Source organism: Phoxinus phoxinus (genome assembly GCF_949152265.1).
Source record: "Phoxinus phoxinus genome assembly, chromosome: 24".
NCBI classification, from domain to species: Eukaryota; Metazoa; Chordata; class Actinopteri; order Cypriniformes; family Leuciscidae; genus Phoxinus; species Phoxinus phoxinus.
This window is the reverse complement of record NC_136899.1, coordinates 17,969,757-17,993,856: the sequence shown is the minus strand read 5'-3', so window position 1 is coordinate 17,993,856 and position 24,100 is coordinate 17,969,757. Positions and strand designations below refer to the sequence as shown.

Sequence of the window (24,100 nt, the reverse complement as noted above, 5' to 3'; positions counted from 1 at the left end):
GCGTGCAGATCCGGAAGAAACAGAAGGCTTATGAAATCTGGACGATTATGATTACGAATATTTTCTCAAGCCGTCATGACAGATCTGTCTCGGTTGCACGAGACATAACCTCCAGCAACATAATTGTCCTCAACAGCCACATCCTGCTCTTCTCACTGCCGGATCAGAGGATAGCACATCCCCCTCCAGCAGCTCACCCTCATCAGCTACTGAAGAATGAGAAATAATACCTTTCTCAAATACCTCTGCAAGCTCTATCTGAGAGCCCCACATCTCAGTTTCCTCCTTGCCTCAGCTGCAGCAGGTCCTGATCCGCAGGGCACAGACGATTGTCCCAATTCCCATGAAAAAAGGGACAAACAAGAGCGGAGTTTCCTCATACAGAAACTCTTACAATGCCCGTATTCAGCCCCCTCGAGGACGGAGCAAGCATGCTCCTCGACCAAGTAAATCATGCACAGATTGTATGTATCATCAGGTGCACTGACACGGATCTACACACTTCCTGAAAGCTTTCACTGCCAAAACTGCCTTCGACACGTCACAAACAAACGGCTCCTGAAGACACAAAATAGGATGACGTGTACTAGAGGCACCATTTTAAACTCAGGTCGCACCAGTAGTGACGTCATAGGCTGTTGTCAGCCAATGTTATTGTCGTGTTTTGTCATGTGCTTGAGACACCGGTCATGACGGAGGCATTCCCCAATTGCGTCCTAGGTTGCAGTGCAAGTTCCCATTCGAAAGTGAACTGCTTTAATTAAGCTACTGATATGACCGGGGTGTTCATCTTGTGAAAATGTGTACATTTTAAACAGATTTTTCAAACAAAACAAAATCATATCTTTAAAGGGGTCCTATTATGCCCTTTTACAAAGTCTTGATTTTGTTTTTGAGGTTTACTAGAATTTTTTCATGCTTGATTGTTTAAAAAAAAAAAAAAATCACATATTTTACATTACACTATTACATTATCTATGTCTGGTTGAACACGTCGCTTTTCGATGAAGCCCCTCCGAAATATGAAATGTGCTGTAATTGGTTAGCTGGCCCAGTGTGTTGTGATTGGCAGCGTTTAGCACGTGTTCAGGAAATGTCACGCCCCTTCATAACCGCAAGCTCTACTCAGATGTAAATATAAACGATGGCGTCAATTTTAAATAATTTCGAGCCCAATTCAGACCCTGACAATGTTAACAAACAGGAGGATCGTGCTGAACGGATTTCAAGCACGGACTTTGCAAGCACAGATTTCACAGGGCGTTTCAGAGTGGTATGTTTGTTTTGTCATTTGCTTATAGATACGATGTTATCCACCATTTAATCATATTTGTCGGAAAACTATGGTAATACAAACAGTAATCGATCACAAAATCGATAATTTCCCTAAGGTGAACAGTCTTAAAAAAGCAAGAGCTTACTAAAGCTAAAGTAAAAACTAGATCAATGCTGTAATGTTGGTTAGCAGGCTAGCGGAGGCAAAGCTTTGCCCTTCGTTTACATCATAGCTATAATAGCAACTACAAAAAATATAATAATTGGAACTGCTAATAAAAAACACAACTACAAATAATAAGACATACTTATAAGTTGTGATTCATAACACATTATCCAGACAAAATGGGAATGGCTACGTCTTTCAGGAGAAGCTTTTGTGCTAATAGCCTGCATTGTACTCTGTCTGTCTGCTGTTCTCCGTAAAATGTGCAGCGCAAAGACAAACATTGAGGTTATAATGTTCAGGAACAGTGTTAAAAATAAATTTGAACCTCTCTAAGTTTGTCAGCCTTAGGACAAACTTTTCCGGGGTGGAAAAAACAGTGACAACACTCTTCATCTTCTCTAGTGCAACTCAACCAGTCCTCTTTTATTCCGTGGGCGGGGATTATTTAAATGAGGAACATTATGACTTCATAAGATCCAGAAAAAGTGTGTTGTAGTCTAAACAAGCCGTTCGTTGTAGTTCTTGAAAAGTGGATTCTGTTCAATAAAATATCTTCCTTTGGAGTGGACTTTGTAACCTTGCAGATACGTTTATGCTCAAACATTACACACTAACTAAAGTTAAAAAGCATAATAGGACCCCTTTAAGATATATAACTTCTTAAGGTGATGTTGGCATTCACCTGCCTCGGTGTCTGGTGGTCAAAAGGGTTCACCCCCTGACTGTGGGTGTAAAAAGGTTTTTTTTTATGAAGCCTGCAACATTTCACTATTTAAAATGTACTAATTAAGAGTTTATAATGGTGTTATAAAGCTCCTTAAAGCATTAGAGAAAAACAAAAACAAGAGTATTGAAAGAGGAAATCTTACCATGCTTGTGCACAAATGCCAAACCAGAGAGAACTTGAAACATGATGTTCCTTAGTTCATTCTCAGTAAACATCTTATTTTCCCTGATGTCAGAGAATTTCACACACAAAAGAGACAGAGGAGAAAAGAAAAAAAAAAGAAACAGAGGCAGAAGATAAGAGAGGAACAGTATTTAACCCACAAGATGTGTGAGACTCAATGGTTTTCTGTTTGTTTGCAGCTCTTGGGAAAATGGTATAAGCTGAGAAAGCTACCACTGAAGATGTATTATCTTCGTTGAAGAGATCATATCATGGAATGATGAATTCGATTTTAAGAGGTCATTGTACTATGAAAACAGACTGCAACTTGCAGAACTAAAAATGTCCTTCACAATACAAAAAGAGCATTTATTGAAACTAAGCTAGAAAATGGCTTCCAACCTTTCTGATGTCACAAACTTGAAACATTAACATACGACTATCCCTCATTCACATCCACAACACCTTTTTTAAAGTTTATAAATTTAATTCAAGGTAGGGTAATAAGGCAGGATAAATGCTAGAAGAAAAAACAATGTGTAAAAAGTGGTAAAATCTGTTAAACGGCTGTTTCTGGCTGTGAGAAGCAACTGCTGCTTATCATTTCTTTCTGATAAATATAAACACTAATGCTAATTCACACTGCAACAGGCACTGACCAATGCATTTGGAATATGTTCCAAATATCTGCCCATAAAACAGCCGACCAACGGCAAAAAACACTGATCCAACAAAACCAGATAAAACATGTCCATTGCTGTTGGTTAGCGCCTGTCGGTCCAGTGTGAATGAGAAAGGAAAGGAGTAGCTAAAATTAATTATTAATACGATCCCTAATCATTTTGGTTTGATCTTAACAGTTTGTAGGTACATTTCAGCGACAACTGTTCATGTTATTGAGGGATGGGGCAATAAAACAATACATCACACATCTGCTGAACCATTTCACATGGCAAGAGGTTAGCCAATCATAAAAGGCACCGACATAAAATAAAAATATTTTAATAAACATGATATGACCCCTTTAACTGCTTATAATACAAGGTGTCTGATGGGAAGTCAGGCATTTCAGATTTTCAGATTTAGTTTAACGTTTTGGCATCAGCTGAGATACTCACACATCCTGTCACCACAGAGATACAAGAACAACTGAGTCTATAGCAGAAACAGTCCCAAGAAAGATTCAGTCTGTAGTAGGTCTGTCTGATACTGGACTCAGACTCAGTTGTTCTAGTTTGTTGGACATGAATATGACGGCCCTGTGACCTACCATGCTTATGAATAAATGATAGTCCCTGCAATATCTGAAAGCTTATATTCCTGATGACTGACTCTGGGAACAATTTGGTTCTGGAGATAGAGAATCAGCACAGCTGTCAAACAATCAATGTGCCGTTCATCAGCCACAAAGACCATTTAAAAATATTGTGACCAAGATTAACTTTGACTTCATTAGTATATCATGGCCATGTGCACTTAATAACATGAAATGGTAGATGGAATATGGAATCTCTTCATACCTGTCTTTCATGAGCTGGTAGAGGTTTTCTTTCATGTATTCAAAGACAAAGTACAAGTGATCGTTCTCTCGTATCACCTCCTTTAACTTCACCACATTAGCATGATTCAGTTTCTTCAATGACTGCAACACAGACATGAAGAAAACCAGCAGAAACATTATGAACACCCAGATTTAACAGTTTAGCACAGTGTCCTAACCAGTACAACAGCGATACAGGCCTTGAAACAAGGCCTTTTATCTTTGAAATAGTTTTTATTTCTGCGACGTCACAGCTAGCAACAAGAATTTAAAAAAAAAACTGTCTGTCTAATGACAATGATAATCTCAGGTACTGATTATGTGCTTTGTATAATTATAAAAATATTTAATTTTAGTTTGAATATCACTGTGTGACGTTAACACCCATCATGAAAGCAACAATGGAAAGCATATATCAGATCTTGAAAATTAAAAAAGAAAGAACATTCAAACTATGAACTCTGTGTGAACAAAGTGTATTCCATGACAATTGACCCTTCGCAGGGAGCTTGATTGACAGGTGATCTGACAAATCATACTTCGCCATCCGCCATTTTGTCCGACAAAGCAGTCAGGAGAGTTAGTAGATTAACATGGGAGGATTTGAACTTGAAAAACGTAGTGTACTGACGCCTTTCAGCTGTTAAAACAACATTCCTTCTTATGTGCATTCATGTTTATTTGATGCTATAAATGAACTAGAAGGAACAGATGATCGGTTCACGAGCAGCTTTAACTGAGGCTCTATATCGATCTGTCAAACACATTAAAAATCATTGTTTAAATTTCTTTTTAAAAAATTACCAAATTTGAAAGGTGAGACTTTGTTTAATGTTTAATATCAAAAGTAACCGAAAAGTAACCTGGTCTGTCCTGTACTGTCAGTGCGTTGTCAGTGTGCTCTCTGCTCCGCGATGTCTTTTTCACTGCGTGAGAACATGGTGTGGCGTGAGAGCGTCGTGGCTTGTCGGACTTAGCGACAGTAAATAAGGGGGGGGGCGGGTCTTTGCGAATGGTCAATTGTATGTATTTTTTATGAAGTTACATTTTGTATAAATTTTATTATTTAATTGATTATTTACAAGTTTAAGACAGCACTTGTAAAGCCCACCCACAGGCTCTTCTGATTGGCTGTTGCATCATGTCTGGTTAAGGCACAGTGTAGATTCTAAAGTTCTGATGACAATTTTTCTTTTTTGGATTATTATTCCTGAATTTGTGTACTCTGAGTTCGTACCTTGACCTCTCTCAGATTCATGCACTCTTCCCAAGAGTAGAACTTCCTCTTCATTCTGTGAGAAACACAATGACTGATCTCATCTCCATGGTTTCATTGCTAACAAACAGTTTGTCAATCATCGGAATCTACCACCCCATTATTAATGGAACAATGCTAATATACCTTTACATGTGATTTCATCAGGTGTGTTCATGATTACATAGAATAACTTTTTTAGTCTCAGAATCGTTTCTAAACTCTGACTCAACAATTTATCAGTGTCATCATTAAAATGTCACAGAAGTCTCTGTGTGGCTTTTTTCATATATTAATGTGTGTAGTAAAAAATAGTTATGTTGGTATTGCTGTTTATTATTATGTACAATTATGCTGGTGCATATAAATTAATATGATTTAATATCACTCTTGCTTGCATTCCTTTAGTGAAAAACATTCCTTAATAATTTTTTAATAGAATTTTACTGTATTTTAGTTCTTGCATTGAACTTTTAAAATCTACTTGTACTTTTTTCGTTTCTACACCGGCCAGCCATTGTCCATGTCAGATGTTTCAGTTTCTAAAAGATACAAAAAAAAAGTCTAGAATTCTTAATATCATTATAATAGCCCCTCTCCAGCAGCTGAAATACAGGACTGCATGAGAACTGAGCCTGAAAGTCCACTTGGAATTATGTAAGAGAGAGCAGTGTTGATACTGAGGCGGACTTGGCCACTTTCACTGCTTTCACCGTCACCCAGGTATCAATTTGCATAGTGACCGCCTGTTCTGGCACAGTTACTACACCTAAGAGGGGCATTTATAATTCACATCACCAGTCTCCATTCAATGAGCAGAAGTACGTGTTGGGTGAACCTGAACTGCATAATTGCATCCCATAGGAAAGTCTGGGTGAGGAGGTAAATATTATTTACTACACTCACTAAAAGAGAAGAGCCTCAGAGAATGCAATATAACATAGTAACATTCTGGAAGTCTGTGCAGATGCAGTTTTGGTTTGCTTTTGACGCACCTCTTGATGGCCACTAGCTCTCCAGACTCATTGCTTTTCCCCATCAGGACACTGCCGTAGGTCCCATCGCCCAGCTGCTTGAGTGTTGTGTAACGGTTCATCTTCACCCAGAGAAACAGTACTGACAGACGGCCGTCTCTCCTCAAAAATCACCTGATCATACCTGTCCTGTAGATGAGCTTAAGAGAAGTCCAGCAGTGAACGCCACTCCATCCCACTGTTAGCACTAAAAACAAATACAGAAAATGGAAGATCATGCACTGGTTAATGCAGGGGTTTTCAAAGTGGTGGCTGCAGCAAGTAAAAAAAAAAAAAAAAATTATATTATATTATTATGAGAATTGTTATGAAATAACATTATAATAATTTGTCGCATAGCCTATATGAACATTATACTTTTAATGCTAATCTTTTAGAGATTAGGAGACCGGCCAATCAGTCTGACATATATGCCAATTTTATGCCGGTCAAATGCACTCGGGCGCTGCATGAGTAACATCACGCAACATCAGCATCACATGTGCACACGGAACGCACATGTAGGAAACCTCGTGAATTACGGCTGTTTCACACCGCAGCGCGTATTTTTTTCAGCGTGGCGTGCATGTTAATCAATGAGTGCATTCACACCGCGAGCAAGAGCGTTGCGTGAGCAGCAGTGAAGTGGGGGTTTCGTTGCGCTGCTCATGCTCAATTAAAGTGAAAGCACACTTTTGATGGACAAAATAAATATGATTTCACACAAAAAGTGCCTAAAATGCACATTATTAGCATGTCTAGTGTGTTTTAACAATAACTAGAGTATATAGGCTATGTCAGAAAAGAAAATGAAGACTCAAAAATATAGATATATTTATGAAATTTACCCATTTAAACTTGTTTTTATTATTTAGTTTGGGTAAAAGAATATGGTGTTTTATAAATAAAATAAAAAATAACTATTTGTGTGAAGTGGTTAGAAAAAATAAAATCGGAATCGGCTAAAATCGGTATTGGCAGGTCAAACTCAATGAAAAATCGGAATCAGCCTAGAAAATTGTAATCGGTGCATCTCTATAATCTTTCTGATTGGCTGGTATCAAACACCATCACATAGCCTAATCTGATGTTAACAGATGTTTTATTTATTTATTTCTACATAAAAACGTGACATTTCAAACGTGAATACGCAATGCGTATTGTGGTTCAAAAGTATATAAATGTAAAAAAATAAAATAAAAAAAAGGCCGATCGTTTCGCTAGATAAGACCCTTATTTCTCAACTGGGATCGTGTAGAGACTTTGAAGCTGCATTGAGACTGACATTTGAACCTTCTTTAGAACATTGGGATAGACGGTTGCCATTTAAGTCCATTCTGTGTGGAAAAATCCTGGAATATTTTCCTCAAAAACCTAAATTTCTTTTCGACTGAAGAAAGAAAGACATGGATATCTTGGATGACATCGGGGTGAGTAAATTATCAGCAAAAACATTTTTAAAAGTGAACTAGCCTAATATTAATATGAACTTTTTTTTTTTACATTTCAGCGTATGAAATGGATGTTCCGACCGACTTCACTGCCGTATTTATGTGTGAAATGGCTAGGCCTATATAACAAGTTATAACATTTTGATTCCAAAAAGAAAAACAATGTTTTAAAAAAAAAAAAATTTGTTCACAATAATAGCAACAAATGCATGAAAATAAATAGGGTCAATTTTGATTTCATGACAACTTTAAAATTGATATGAATTATATCTTAGGTCCTGTAACTGATCATGACATAGACTATTTTAAGTTTTCATCATTTGCCTTTTATTAAATATGCCATGTAGTTTCTTAGTTCCTATGAGGCCATAAAAGCTGCATGGATAGTTATAGCAAATTAGAAAGATGTTGTCTAAAATATTTTAAAATGGAGCACAGCAAAAGCATGTCAAACCAAAAGATGTCAACTAGCCTACCCATGTCCATTTCCAATTTAATGGGATCTCTAAAAGAAGATACTATACACCAATCAAACATTTACAAATAAAACTTGTCTGTGAGCACAGTGAACCTTCTCAGTGTTGTATTTTGGCCTTCGAATGGTTATTTGAGAAATGCCATCTCATGTGTTCCTGCATTATTGCTGCATGGAACAGCACACTACAGCAACTGAACACATGCCTGATAAAGAGGTTATTGGACAATTACATCAATTTCTTCAATTATTGATCAGATGAAGGACCTGCACCTAGACACGACCACAACACAGCCCTGAAGTGTCAGCAGAGACAGTGTCAACTAGACTATCCCCTGCAAAGGCCTCACATGGGCTGTTTACACATGGCCACTTTATGCGTTTTCTCAGATCGTATAGCTATCTGATTAATCAAGATGATTCCATTTACACCTGGTCACATAAATGTGTTTTCGCAAAACGGATATAAATTCGATCTTCAATTCCCGTGCTATATGCAGATTTAATGTTCATGGCACCGAACTAGCATTTAGCATTGTTGGGAGGAGTAAAATTTACATATGTGGTTTCAACAACTATGCATACACTTTCATGTCCAGTTTCGTCTGGAATGCGGCCTAGACCACCTCCTGAAGTGGTTTAAGCGATCGGATTTAAATCCGTCTCAAATGTGTTTCGGAGGGCATTTACACCTGGTCTTTTCAAGATCGGATAGCTATGAAGTGGCCAGGTGTAAACAGCCCCATAGACATGACAAAAGGCTGTTGTTGTTTTCACATTTCTCCTCTGTACAGGTGAAAACAGTATCAAAATAATTCCTGTTTGCGGTTTCAATATAAAAACGCTGTGTTATGCTTGCCAGACAAGTAATGTCACTTTACAAAGAAAGACTAGCCTATGCACCCGTGCACATACGCATTCAAACGCAGATGCCTAGACTAAACACGTAGGCCTAATACGCATGCCCATGCCGTCACCGTTTTCACAAATTCCTGTTTTTGAAGTTTAAACTGAGATGATAACAGTATCGCTTTCAAAAATTTGCACTTTGAAAACTTCAAAGTTTGCGTTCTCATGCCACCAAAATGCCATTGTCGTGTAAGTGAACAGTCAGAGCGCATTAAAAGTTTTCCGTTTTCAGTTGAAAACTGGGTTGTCTAAATGGCCCCTAAGTTAATAACTAGGCTAATGATTTTTACAATGAAAATGAATAAATTAAAAACTTACTTAAAGGTGCAGTGTGTGATTGTTAGCGACATATCTAGTGGTGAGGTTGCGAATAGCAACCAACATAGGCCTGAGTTACGGTGGCCAACAGGAAAAGATGTTGTCGTCTCAGGCAGCAGAGAGTACCCAGTTAAGCAATGTAATGAAGTAAGAAATTATGTCTACTTAATTATTCAGTAAAACTAAATTTTATTGCGAATAAAAATATAATTGTTTCTTGTTCATCATTGTGTCAGTGTTTTATTGGCTGACTTTAGCTAGTTTTTTTGTACGAAGAACAACATAGTGACGAAATGCGTTTGTCCGTTTAGGGCTACTGTAGAAACATGACTGGGCAAAATGGCGACTTAACATGTCAGGGGACACGTGGTGTTCATGTAAATAGAAACTGCTTATTCTAAGGTAATAAAAACATTATGTAGGCTAAGGTCTTTATACACCACTGAAAACATAGTTATGTGATACTGCATTTCTGTCAACAGATCCTCCTAAATATTACACAGTGCACCTTTAAGCTAGACAATGACTTTCTTCTAGAGCTGCTGTACAACCAAAACAATCATTGTGATCTATTATCACTGTAAAGCTGCTTTGAAACAATCTTATTGTAAAAAGTTCTATAAATAGCCTAAAGGTTGACTTGACAATTGCTTGACATTGCAATTCATGACAGCACATTTCTCTCAAATTCTCTGTACCGTCCATTATGCATCTGGATTTTTTTTTTTCTTGGTATTATCATTATTCTAAATAGGGATTTTTATTTAGATTCTCAGTTCTGTACAGTACTGTGTTAAACTGAAAGAAAAAAATACATAATAATAAAATCATAATTAAAAGCAATACAACAATATTACCCTTGTGTGTGTAGATTTTTAGCATGTTAATGTGCACTATAAAGCATTGGAACACTTGACTATTACACCAACAGGGACCGTAATGACATTGCATTCTAGACATAGACAATTAGATATTAATATGGAGTTGGCCCCACTTTTCCTTCACTCTTCTGGGAAGGCTTTCCACAAGATTTGAGCATTTCTGTGGGAATTCATCCAGTATGCTCCAGTATGGTTAGGCACAATCTCCTTTCCAGTTCAAACCAAAGGTGTTTGATGGGGTTGAGGTCAGGGCTCTGTGCGGGCCACTCGAGTTATTCCACACCAAACTCACCCAACCATGTTTTTATTGGCCTTGCTTTGTGCACAGTGCTTGAATAGGAAAGGGCCTTCTCCACACTGTTCCCACAAAGTTGGAAGCATATCGCATTGTCCAAAATGTCTTGGTATGCTGAAGCACTAAGATTTCCCTTCACTGGAAGTAAGGGGCCAAGCCCAACCCCTGAAAAACAGCCCCATGTTATTATCCATACTTCACCAAACTTTACAGTTGGCACGATGCATGCAGGTAACGTTCTCCTGGCATCCACCAAACCCAAATCACCCATCAGACTGCCAACAGAGATGCATGATTCCAGTGGCGTGAAGCAGGGTGCTTTACACCTCTCCATCCAATGCTTGGCATTGTACTTGGAGGTGAGGCTTGCATGCAGCTGCTCGGCCATGGAAACCCAATTCCAACCCATGCACCGGGAACACTTCCTATACCAGTTGTACTTGTTAGCCTACATCGTAAGACGAAATGCATCTATTCTATGCTAATATTACTCTGTCTCATCCTTAGGGCTGTAAACGATTAGGCTAATCACATCCAAAATAAAAGTTTGTGTTTACATAATATATGTGTGTGTATTGTGTATAATTATTTTGTATATATAAATACACGCACACATATGCATGTATATATTTCAGAAATATTATATAGGCCTATATTTATTTATTTTTATATATATATATATATCGCCTATTTATATTGAACTATTTTATATAACACATTTGTCTTAAATATATACATGCGTGTGTATTTATATATACAAAATAATTATACACAATACACACACATATTATGTAAACACAAACTTTTATTTTGGATGTGATTAATCACGATTAATCGTTTACAGCCCTACTCATCCTTATCCCGAGGTTCCCGTAGTCAGCCGGATCTGGTCCTTATCCAGATCAGATGGTGGACCTGCACCTAGACATGACCAAAACGCAGCCCTGAATGTCAGCAGAGACCATGTCTACTATACTATAGCATGTGAAGGCCTCTTCGACATGACAGCCATTGGCACAGGTCCTCAGCAGAGACCTCAAGAACCAGACAGGTTCTCCGCACAGACCCTATGGCCAGCTTCGGCTCCGCAGTGGCGTTATGAATCGATCTTCAAGCAAAAGAAACTGGTCAAATATTTGAATGCTACCAGTCCCGATCTGAACTCTGACTTGTATGACACAGCCTGAATCATAATGACACAATGTTCAAATATTTGAATGCTACCAGTCCCGATCTGAACTCTGACTTGTATGACACAGCCTGAATCATAATGACACAATGTTCCGTCACCAGCCAGAGAACTGGCCCCCCAACTGAGCCTGGTTTCTCCTAAGGTTTTTTTTGGAGTTTGGGTTCCTTGCCAATGTCACCACTGCCTTGCTTAGTTGGGCACACTTAATATTCAACAATATTATTGATCTGACTGTGTTGTATGAGAACTGAACTGAGCTAGATGATGACTTTTTTTTTTGCAGAACTGCTTTATAGATTTAATGAACTAGCCTAATTAAATAATTGGTGATATTACAACGAAACCGAATCAACACTGAATTGACTTCAGCTGAACAACAGCCAAAATGCATAATTTTCCTGTTTTCACTGTGAAGCTACTTTAAAACATACTGTATTGTCTAAAGCGCTATATAAATAAAAGTAACTTGACATTTATTTCCATCAAGAGGTAAGGATCTTGTATTGACAAGCACTCTGTCTACTCCAGCACATCCCAAAGACTTTCAATACATTTTGGACTCAGGTCTGGACTCAGAGGTGCCCATTCATGTGTGAAAATTATTATTCATGCTCCTCCCGTCCCAACCATTCTTTCATAATTTGAGACTGATGAATATTGACATTGTCACCCTGGAATATGGCCATTATATGTAATCCTACGTGGTTGTTTAAGAAATGAAAAGCTACACACTTTAGAAGAAGAACTGTAGAATAACTGTTGCCAAACATATGTTAGAAACATAACAATCACTGCAATAATGATCCAATCATGACTCTTAAGATCTGTGTGACTAGATTGATATGTTCTTAAAACACTTAATGAGATTCACTCTAATGCAAGCCAAGGCCTTTACATCGGTCAGGCTAAAGTCAAGTCAATTCATCATTCAGGTCAATTCATCCTGATAAAATTACCTAAACCGCACACAGAGAGAAAAAAACCTAACAGATAACATCATTAGATTGATTTTAAAATCCTCATATATTATAAATATGCCTAAATACAAGAGGCCAAACATGAATGATGTTCTGTATGGAAAGGAGTAGCCTACATGTGCAACAGATCTCTGTCAGTAATCTGGTTTAAGTGGTATTACTGGATCAACAGAGAACACATGGATTTAAGATGCTCTTCAAGGTCACTCAATAAGCAATACACGTGTGAAATAACACGGGGGACGGACAGAAAATCAACCTATAAACATAAAATAGAAATAGAAACATGATTATACGAGTGTTACGAGAATGTGTTTAAATATAACCAGCATAATCTATCAACACATAGGGTTATTTATTAGAATTGCAACATAAAGACGTCTAAAGAGTCATTATCTTTGCATTATTCATTGTTATTCACCATTATTCATCTGCAATGTGTTTTTATTTGATTCTTGTGGGCTGACTGTAACGTTAAATGTTTTGCTCAGTCGCATCATCTTCCGCATAACGTTAGTTCTGCTCCGTAAACTCACCCGTTGCCGTTGTGATGGCACTCCTCCCTGTTAGTCCTTGCCTGTGTGTGTAGATATGACAGAAGTGTTTAAAAGATATACAATGTGAGTTTATCTATCTGTTAAAGAGGTGTGAAACATCCTCACCCTGGCAACCGACACTCGCGACAGCAAACAACACTCAGCCAGCCGGAAGTCTGAGGGTCACGTGCATACGCAAAGGTTCATGGGGCTTGTTGTTCAAAAGAGCATATTTTATTCCATTATTTTTTATTCACGTGGGAATTAAATGAAAACAAGAAGCTGATAGACCTTATTGCAAGACAGCCTAGATCAAGTCAATAATAGAACAAATAAAATGCTACTAAAATGGAAACAGAAATCAAAGGAAGACATAATAAGGCTATTCAATACAAGGAAAAGTTGGAGGAGGAAGGAGTGGAAAAAATAGGAGAGAAGAAAATATAATTAAGGTCTAAATAAAACACTAGATATAATATCTAAACATCTGGTTGTATGGTGTGTGGAGAGAGAAACATGATTATTAATCATGAACGACTAATGATGAATAAATATTAAGGAAATATAGGCCTATGCAAACATTTGAAAATGAGAAGCACCTCTGGACTAAGGACACAGCCTTAGGATGCAGCAGCCTTCCGTTTGAGCAGCACCCTAAAAGACCTGAAGTGTGTGTTAGATAAGGAAGACATGCCTACAAAATGTGTGCAGTGCTGGGATACGGGACAGGTTTGAAAACCCCTGCTCTATGCTGGATGGAGCTGTAAGTAAAACCAGAGGAGCTTAACACGACATGGCAACTCTGGTTGAATTTTTGGTTCTCATGTTTTTGGGGAAGAAAGAGGAGTAGGCTAGATGATTGTAGGAGAAGTAGAGGAGTAGCCTATGAGTAGCCTAATGAGGAGAAGGTAGTATCAGTAGATAGCAGTACTGATGAGGAGAAAGTATAATGATCCAGTGATCTCCAACCTTATTTCATTGAGAACTACTTCTTTAAAAATGAAAGTGGCTGCCAGCTATGTTATACAATACTTAAATCTATTTAGCCTATAATATATCATAACTTGTTCTGATTTTTAAAAGAGCAACTTGGGGTGGGGGGAGGTGGAGCCAAGAAGCTGCAGCATTTACCACTGATCGTGCAAAAGTTAATTTATTTCAGTAATTCAACTTAAAAAGTGAAACTATTATATAGACTTATTACATGCAAAGTGAGATATCGCAAGCCTTTATTTGTTATAATTTTGATGATTATGGCTTACAGCTATGAAAACCTTTTCAAAATATTCTAATTGTTTATTTGTTTGGGTTTTCATAAGCTGTAAGCCATAATCATAAAGATTATAACAAATAAAGGCTTGAAATATCTCACTTTGCATGTAATGAGTCTATAAATTCATAAAGGTGTATTACTGAAATAAATAAACTTTTGCATAATATTAACATTTTTCGAGCTTCACCTGCAAATGGGTATAACAAGACTTTACTGTTGCTAGCGACGCAAATTAGGAACACACACATTTTGTTCCTTATAATTGTAAAGAAAAACTCACTCTCCCAATCCTCATGAATATAATGTGTTTTTCTTTTCTTAGCTTGAACTGTCTTTACTCATCCTGATGCAGACTTTTTTTTATATATATATAAAATATAATTATTATTATTTCCAAAATAAATGTTCATTCAGAATAACAAGCTGTTTCGTATACAATAGCGTATGACAAGTGCTATAACAAACATAATGGATATAAAGATAAATTATTCACATAGGCTACTAAAGAAGAGGAAAAGAGAGTTAAAAAAAAAGAAAAAGAAATGGTATACTCAAAATAAAAAAAGGAGGAATTTAGTTATTTGTAAATGTCCATAGTTCTGGCAGCTTCGGCTTGAAATAGACTGTTTCCTTTGAGACCCTTTACATTTGTGTAACTAAGCAAGTAATATTATAAGATAAATAATTTGTATCTTATAAAAAATATGTCTCTTGTTTATCTTTTTTGTCATAATAAAAAATAACATGTTTTCTCTGTTAATTTTAATTCCACTTAACATAACAAATAAACGTCAAACATCCCTTTTTCTAGCGAATTATTGTTGTTGTTGTTGTTGTTGTTAGTATTGTTATTATTATCATTAATGCAAAGCTCTACTGTCTGGTAGCCGTATAAATGTAGTGACGTGCTTGATTGAATCTTCGATGTCCTGATAGTTTTTCTATTTATTTTTTTCTATTGTTGGTTGTTACTCTGTAATATTGTAATTACATAAATACCCTAAATAAATATCAGGGCCCATATGTCAAATAAATTCTCGATTTGCAATGGAGGGGTGGGACAGTTGTTTATATAAGCTCTCTCTCTCTCTCTCTCTCTCTCTCTCTCTCTCTGATTGGATGAAACGTATGACTTGGCGAGGCCGTGAGCTAATTGAAAGATATGAAAAAATTAAGAAAGGTTCTCGTTGCGCCGTAGTTGTTTCTCCGACAGGTGGCGCAATCTGCTTACCTAGCTCCAGACCATTGCGAGTTAAGTGGGAAAGCCAGTTTGACATCAGTTGGAGAATTAAGATTTTACTTCATTATTTCGACCTATTCACTCACTTACTATCATCATCACTTTTAAGGGAGCTTAATGTGATTTTTTTTATGGTTCCAGTACGAAAAATTCTAGTTCTTTTTATTGAAAATGGAGAAACAATTTGTGTAAAAGGAAATGTTATAAAAAAAATGTTTTACAAAACTGTTGTCTCAAAATATAGCCTATGTGATAATTGTAGGGGCTCTCATTAGCAAACACAAGCATACAACATTTTAAAATCTACATTAAATAAAATACAACTCATTCATGTGTAAACAATGACCCAGACCTCATAAAAGTTTTGAATGTAGTGCTTTTTTGTTGCTATTTGGTGTTTGGGAAGGGAACGAAAATCAAAAGAACATTTTACCATGGGGGATTTTTACCTTTTGCACCCTACTATTCTGCCTTAATATTGCATATTACAGTTTTTCTCAATTGTTTGCACACAAATACTGGTACTTGAGACACAATGACCACAACATGTAACTCATTCACCAATCCCCTGAACCAATTCTGCTAAACTACAAGCACAATTCCTGCTTTACACTCAAATTGCTGTTCTAAAACACACTTTTTTCAAAACACTATTTGCATGCAGAAAATCTCTTGTTTTCACAAGGAACACACTGCCATTCAAATATGCACACTGACAATGCACAAATATGCACACCATCACATGGGCAAACACCCGTCACACAGTTTTACAATTAGCAATCAGAGCTTTAGCATAAAAGGGCAACATGTGAGCTCTTCAATGGAGCAATGGATGCCAACATTGTATTTAATTTTTTACTATAACTATACAGTAAATTATTCTGTTGTTTTATATTTAGACCCCTGTATGTACAACTTTGTGTTGGTTGGGATGTACACTGTGTACCGGTACATTGTTTTTGTGGGAAAAAATAAAATATATTTGTTACCGTGTATTTGTGTGTTCTGAGTATAGACACAATATTCTCAAATATTTTACAACACACTTATGTATTTACTGTCTGTAGTAAGTGTAACACTGAACAAAAAAAAAAAGGCCTAAGTCATTATAATGCATGTAGAAGAAGTGTTTTCCATTCATCACAGTGTTTTACATTGAGCATATCAGTGTTCAACTGGTTCTTATAAATGTCTATTCATATGATGGTTTGTGTGTGTCATTTGAAAACAAAATACAATTTTGAGAAGAAATAACATTGTTTTGAATGTAGTTTCATTTTGCAGGATAATTGAGGGGTTTTGCCCATTGTGTGTGTGTTTTTTTATTTGTGTAGAGTTCTGAGAATATGAGGCATGCTTTCAGAAAATGTGTGTAAACAATCGAGAAAAACTGTATGTTAATTTCAACAAATACAAATATCATATTAAAAGTGGCTCAAATGAATATTATGTACAATTTATTTAAAAAATAATAACTAATAAAATTGCACTTTCGTCATGTGTTGTACAATACAACAGAAACATATCTTAAGTACACTTTAAAATGAAAAGACTTTAAAAGTCAGATCTATCTTTGTGTGTGTGTGTGTGTGTGTGTGTGTGTGTGTGTGTGTGTGTGTGTGTGTGTGTGTGTGTGTGTGTGTGTGTGTGTGTGTGTGTGTGTGTGTGTGTGTGTGTGTGTGTGTGTGTGTGTGTGTGTGTGTGTTTTCATATCTTAGTCAGGGTGCACTGGTACACAGATTGAAGGCCCTGCAGAGTCAAGCACTCCTAACAGTCGCAGAGGTCAGAGTGCTGTCCCATTGCGGAAGTGCTGCTGCGTGTTTATACCAAAATGAGATGAATAGCAGGTGAAAGCCAGTGGGCCATGCTGTTTGATACAGGCCTATGAAGGTCAGGCCGGATGGGCAGTGAGGTAGTTAAAGATGTCATATGTCAACATGATGGTAGTTACTGTTCTTTGTTTTTGCACTTTAATCGGAAGGGCTTTGTGCAGCTTAGGTCTCACCCAAAACAAAACACACCCTAATAGTAACATTAACTACAGCACTACAAGGATTTTCATTTTGTAAGCCAACAAAGATGTAAAGCGTTATTTGCCACAATGCAGCGGTGAAAAAGAAAAAATCTCACTATTATATATTTGATTAGATTTCTGTTATTACTAAAAACTATTCATTAGATAGTTGTCTATGTACATTTTGTGATACCGTAATTTCATTTTACACAAGGGAACAAACTGTCTCATTATACCCAATATTTATCAATGGAACTAAATCATCAACAAGTTGTGAACTAAAAGATATATGATGAATATGTAGGACTACGGGATAAAAAAGTATATATTTAATACCCAATAAAATGACTGTAAGATTGTTTCACATTAGTTTACAGGGTTCGTACAATGCTTAAAGTGCCTGAAGTACTTGAATTGGACTTTTTGACATTTAAGTCCTGGAAAATCCTTGCAAACAACCGTTTTTTAAAGCGGTACTTGAAAAGTGATTGAATTATTGATATACAATATACATAAAATTCGTGTTTTTAAATTTTTTTAGAGATAAAAAAAACAACAATATATTTCCAATCAAAATTAACACTGCAGCCTGTCTGAGATATAGAGTTATTTTGCATGATAATAAATATATGATACAGCTTTCATTCTTCATGAAGGGGGGATGGGTGTCCTTGAAATCCAAAAAAAGTAGTGCTTGAAAAATCCTTGAAATTTTAATTTTACAGAATGTACAAACTCTGAGTTTAGTTTATCCGCTCTTCAATCTGAGGCTTCTTATAGTTTGGAAATCCTGGGTTAGTGATACAGAGAACAAAAATACATTAAATCCATAGCTTAATCTGTTTTGACTTAATGCAAGAGTAATCCATCTGTCATTGAGAAGTTCAACATGATTTGGTTTGCATTGGAATTCATTAAGCATCACCGTTAAAGGGGGATATCCTGCAGATGTCTGGGTCAAGTTTCATAGGGGTGTACTTTATTCTGCCACCTCCATTTCCACATTCAGTCTGGGAGCCACACACACAAAGTGACCTGACAATGACATGTGTTCTACCTTCCATACCTTCCATTCATATGGCACGCATTTTTTATTTGTCATTGTAATATAAATATTGGATATGTTTTATTCAGGTTTCCTATTTAAAGTATCATTACTTTTGCACAAATCCACAGCAGGGAATGAAGTGCATTTTTTAATTTTTTTATGAACATATTCCTTCTTAAAAAAGTCAAGTGACTCTTTCACTTGAAGCCGAAGACGATATGCACCCTCCATGTGAAACCAATGAAGTGTTGACAGGTGGGATTTGTTGCTGTCTGTGGTACGCATACTGTGTTTAATACTAGAGATTTCAGTAAAGGATTATGATTTAAGAACTTTCAGACAAACAGAATTTTGTTCAATTTATTTATTTTAGATTTGGTCAGAGGAGCCCTCAACATAAGAAATGCTTCTAAAAACCCAACAGAACAGCGCCATGTGACTTTCAGGGTAATAATCTAGTAACACCTCAAGCTAGGCAAACAACGTTTTGGTTTGGATCTAAATGTAGATGTCTTCAGGCTTGGAGTTGTCCACATTTGTTGTGTAAACACAAATGTGCACAGTGTGTCATTTTACTACATAGATGACATGATACTCTTGATGTTCATGTGATGAATTCGGTTGGTAACTACATTACTGATCAAAAGTTTGGAAACATGCTAGATTTTGGCCCTTTGATAGGCCTACCATATTGACATTTTCTTGATGATTTCTGCTATTCCACAACCAGAAAATATAAAGAATATATGTAATTTAATACTGTGGCAAACTGAAGGTGTATATTTAATAGTCTTTAGTACCAATTGAATTCTTCAGACTGAATGAAAGTTTATAAAGCTCTCCTGAAAAGGAAATTATTGATGACTATTATGGTAAATGTATGTAAAACAAAGAAAAAAATACTAATTTGACAATTAAATGACCGTAAAGGTTTCTTATCGCTGTTCACAAAAAGAAATAAGAGATCTAAAAAAGAAATAGGAAGAAGATGTTCCACTTTATCTTTTGCAGTCAACATTGACAAGGTGTTACATGGCTATCCAGCATAATATTTCAAATTATTTCGATTTATATAGATATTCAGATCCACTTGCATTACAACAATACAGACTTTCCATGTAATATTTTCAAATCATCACCACATCATAAATCAAACAGCACCCCATAACCTTTGACTCCTGGAAACACACCTGACAGTGCTACACCTGACAGCCAGGTGTGCCTGTTCATGTTGAGTTTTGCGCTGTCCATCGATTATGTGAGTGTGAGTGGGTGTGATGTGTGTTTATAGTACGCATCAGATTACAAAGAGCAGAATTAGGGGCCGTTGACTGCACTCAGCCTTGTTGGGCTCATAGTTTGCACTAAATACTTTCCCCTGTGTGTTTATGTTGGGCAGCTCCTGCTTGTTGTTCTTTGTTCCCCCTCATTACCCTAGCACTCCAAACACCAGCGCAGCCTGAAGGCAGGGGCACACACTGGAGGTCACTACAGAGGGGCATTTTTTCACTGAAAAACATTTTCTTTTAAAAATTATGTTTGGACGGTAAACCGAGTGTGATGAAAAACGAAGATACATTGGCAGGGAATTTTCAATTGGCTATTAAATTATCTGGATTTCTGAATCTAGTCAGAACCTGTTATTCTGCTGATAAAGTGAAAGTGCCATTTTCATATTTGTTGCTAATTATTTTCTGTCAAAATGACACATTTGCCATTGTCCCTGCACTTTCTGTTCAACCACTGAGACATTTTCACAAAGTCTTTAGTTGACCACCATGTTTATAGTTGTAATGGCCAAACCAATTTAAGTTTAAACAATATTTGATTGATTGATTGATTGATTGATTGATTGATTGATTGATTGATTGATTGATTGATTGATTGATTGTCACAAATTGCACAAGAATACTTTCTGTAAATAACATGCTATTGTGAAAATAACTAACAAAGGCTGTCAGCCGTTTTCAACTCTGTTACGTTCATCAAAATATTTGGAATAAATAGTTGTTGTTGTTGCTGTTTTTTTACAGCATGTTTTGAAAAAGAAATATCTTTAATATCAGTTATTATTATATCACATTCATAACTGATATTAATGACATCAGTTACAAGGCACACAAAATCTGAATGATACTAGCAGAATGTATCTGTTCAAAACAGTTATATTATGAATTCCAGTCTTACTGTGCAGGAGTAGCTTTAGGGGTAGTTATTGTAGTTAATAAAGATTGTCTATTTGAAAGTTTAAATTATTGTGACTTGAAATCCCATATTGGTGGACCAGTAAGACCAGTAGAATTGGAGGGGCACATGTTTCCCACTGTCCGTGGTTTTTTATGACTCTGATACTGAGGTGGGAAAATGAAACTAAAAAAAAATATTGAAAAAAGTGGCACCATCTAACCCCACCCCCCCCCCCCCCCCCCCCAAAAAATGCTCTATGCCTGTTCAGCAGCATCATAGTAAAGTCGACTTTCATCAGTGCAGAAGACAATAATATCAACTGAAATGCTTATCAGCTTCTGAAGTACAGCATTACTGTGGACTCATCAAAGGACCAGAGGCTGAAATCGGGGCCCCGTATCTCTGGCAATCAGAGATCTCTCTACTCAAACAGAGACTGACATGTGCAAAGGCCCACGCAAGAAAACATGGTCATGAAAATTAGCTGTGTTTGGAAAAATAAAGAGAACAACAAGTCAGGTAAATTGTGATCAGTGGAACACGCTGTACATTGTGTGTTGTTCTAATCTGATTTTTTATTTTGTTTTGGTCAGCGAGAATAGAATATAAAAACAGAACAGTCACCACCACAATGCTAAGGAGTCTGGGTGGTTGCCAAGGTGTTGCTATGAGGTTGCTAAAATGTTCTGATTGTTTTAACTGCATTAGGTTTAACTTTTAACTGCATTTCTCAATGTACTAAATGTAATAGTTTAATACTTAGCCCTAACCCTAAGTTTGAGCAGTAATAATCATGTTTGATTTTTTAAAAGATAGAATTAAAAAAATGAAAACCTTTATAAATAAACAAGTTATAAGTTCTAAAACAAAAAAACACCTTTTACAATAAATAGTTTAATATCAATGAACATTCAGGTTTCATTCAGTGGTGATGTTCATGCTGAAAGCTTCTGTGCAGCAGCTCTTATCGTTTCTTTTCCTAATGGCCCCTATGGCTCCAGGACTTACGAGTATATGACCAGATGAGTCTCCTATCTCTGTACGGTCCAACTACGTCAGGACAGATCTATTACACAATCAATTGTTTGATCACCTTCTCTCTCATCTGTGAAGAGCTAATCAGTGCATCTCTTTTTACACACAAATGCTTTCATTCTACATAGAAATAAATCACCATATCAGTGTAATGTGATCGCATTTCCAAACGTCCATTTTTTTTTCTCTCAGAAACTCCAATAATGGGAAGAAAGAAAGAGGGAAACCCATCCTGCCCCTGCTGCGCCTCAGATGTGGCTTCTAGCTAATGGCTGTTTTGCTAGTAATGCCACTTGGTGATGATCAAAAACAGAAGGGCAAAAAACAGGAGAAGGAGGTAGGTAGATTGAGGGAGAGGGAGAGAAAAAGCAAATATAGTCTGATGGAATCCAGGGTTCAGGAGAGGCAGCTGGCAGATTGCTTATCATTGGAGATGCACAATATCCTGACTATAAGATGACTATCAGGAAGGCGGTGGCTTAGCCAGCAGATTCATGCCTCTTTAAGAAGACAGTACATTTTTGGCTTTCTCTTCCTGCTGAGATAAGGATTCTCACGAAAAGGTGTCCTCTTCAGCCTTATCTCAACTCAAGTAAGCTCAGAACTGAGCCGTTTTTAAAGGGTACCCCGATTAGTGCAGCATGTTGGCCTTATAAGATTAAATTGGGCGTCAGCTATAAAAAGGTGATACAAAAAAACTCCAAATGTTTTTGTTTTTATTAAAAAAAGCCGAAAATCCGTTCACCCGTAGGCCGCCATATTTATTTTTGTAGCAATGCATTCTGGGTAATGACGTGTATAGGTTGTTGCCGGTTGTAGCCTAGCCGCTCTAGCAGCTTCGGTTATTTGTTTTCCAACGTACCGGCTAGCTAGCTATGTTTTGACAGGTAGCGAGATGAACACGTCTGCCGTTCAGCCTTTTCAGTTTGAACCCGAGCGCACCATAGGCTTAAATCAGGAGAATAACGCGGAAGACGATAGGCCCTCTCAAGATTATCAGAGAGTTGAGGAAGCGAGAGTAGGGCGAAACAGATGGTGTCTGTGCGGTTACTGCTTGCCCATGCCAAGCGAGAACGAGAGCATTTGCTGTAAAGAGCTCCACTTTTTGTCCTGGGTAGGCTAAGTATAGAGCAGACGATCGTACTATCGGTATAAATAATTTAATAAGTCATCTACCGCCATCGTTTGCTTTATTTTCACCAAGCAGTCACTCACTACGCACAGCCTACCCAGGACAAAAAGTGGAGCTCTTTACAGCAAATGCTCTCGTTCTCGCTTGGCATGGGCAAGCAGTAGCCGCACAGACACCATCTGTTTCGCCCTACTCTCGCTTCCTCAACTCTCTGATAATCTTGAGAGGGCCTATCGTCTTCCGCGTTATTCTCCTGATTTAAGCCTATGGTGCGCTCGGGTTCAAACTGAAAAGGCTGAACGGCAGACGTGTTCATCTCGCTACCTGTCAAAACGTAGCTAGCTAGCCGGTACGTTGGAAAACAAATAACCGAAGCTGCTAGAGCAGCTAGGCTACAACCAGGCAACAACCGGCAACAACCTATACACGTCATTACCCAGAATGCATTGTGACGTAAATAAATATGGCGGCCTACGGGTGAACGGATTTTCTGCTTTTTTTAATAAAAACAAAAACATTTGGAGTTTTTTTGTATCACCTTTTTACAGCTGACGGCCAATTTAATCTTATAAGGCCAACATGCTGCACTAATCGGGGTACCCTTTAAGAAATCCTGCTCAATTACCAGGACAGAGATGATGGGCCAGCTTTGCAATTTAAAGAAGAAGGAAAAAAACATATCACCCTGCATTGTCAAAAAATAATTAATAGCTGCATTCTGTTTCAATAATCACCATGATGATTAGTGGCCCTTTGGCAAAGAATTTAATTTTTCTTAACTTGTACTATAATAAAGTGTAATTTAGCTGAACTTTATGGCTGTGTCAGGATTATAGTTACCTAGTTGTCTTTTTGGCTACGCTCAGACTGTCCAAATCCAATTTTGTGCATAGGCTATCCGCTATTCACATGAAATAGGCTATTCACATGAAATGTGAAAACAAAAATCGTTTTCGAGCATCCATATGTGGTTTGAAATCCTATTCAAATCCCATT

General features: G+C 37.1%; 1 protein-coding gene across 12 annotated transcripts in view; it reads right to left on the bottom strand.

Annotated features, from left to right (window-relative positions):
• Window positions 1-13,396, bottom strand: part of mak (male germ cell-associated kinase) — a 32,415-nt gene extending 19,019 nt beyond the window's left edge. For 4 of the 12 annotated variants that reach the window (XM_079602680.1, XM_079602687.1, XM_079602685.1 and 1 more), the window contains exons 1-6: window positions 13,302-13,380; window positions 13,176-13,216; window positions 6,124-6,349; window positions 5,111-5,165; window positions 3,854-3,975; window positions 2,314-2,396 (exon numbers count right to left, since the gene is read on the bottom strand). In XM_079602680.1, the coding sequence (XP_079458806.1) occupies window positions 2,314-2,396; window positions 3,854-3,975; window positions 5,111-5,165; window positions 6,124-6,224 (361 nt within the window). In that variant the 5' untranslated portion in view covers window positions 6,225-6,349; window positions 13,176-13,216; window positions 13,302-13,380. Of the gene's footprint in view, window positions 1-2,313; window positions 2,397-3,603; window positions 3,684-3,853; window positions 3,976-5,110; window positions 5,166-6,123; window positions 6,350-13,175 lie in introns of all 12 variants that reach the window. The other 8 variants (XM_079602681.1, XM_079602683.1, XM_079602682.1 and 5 more) reach the window with 4 other exon arrangements.
• Between the last annotated feature and the right edge of the window lie 10,704 nt (window positions 13,397-24,100).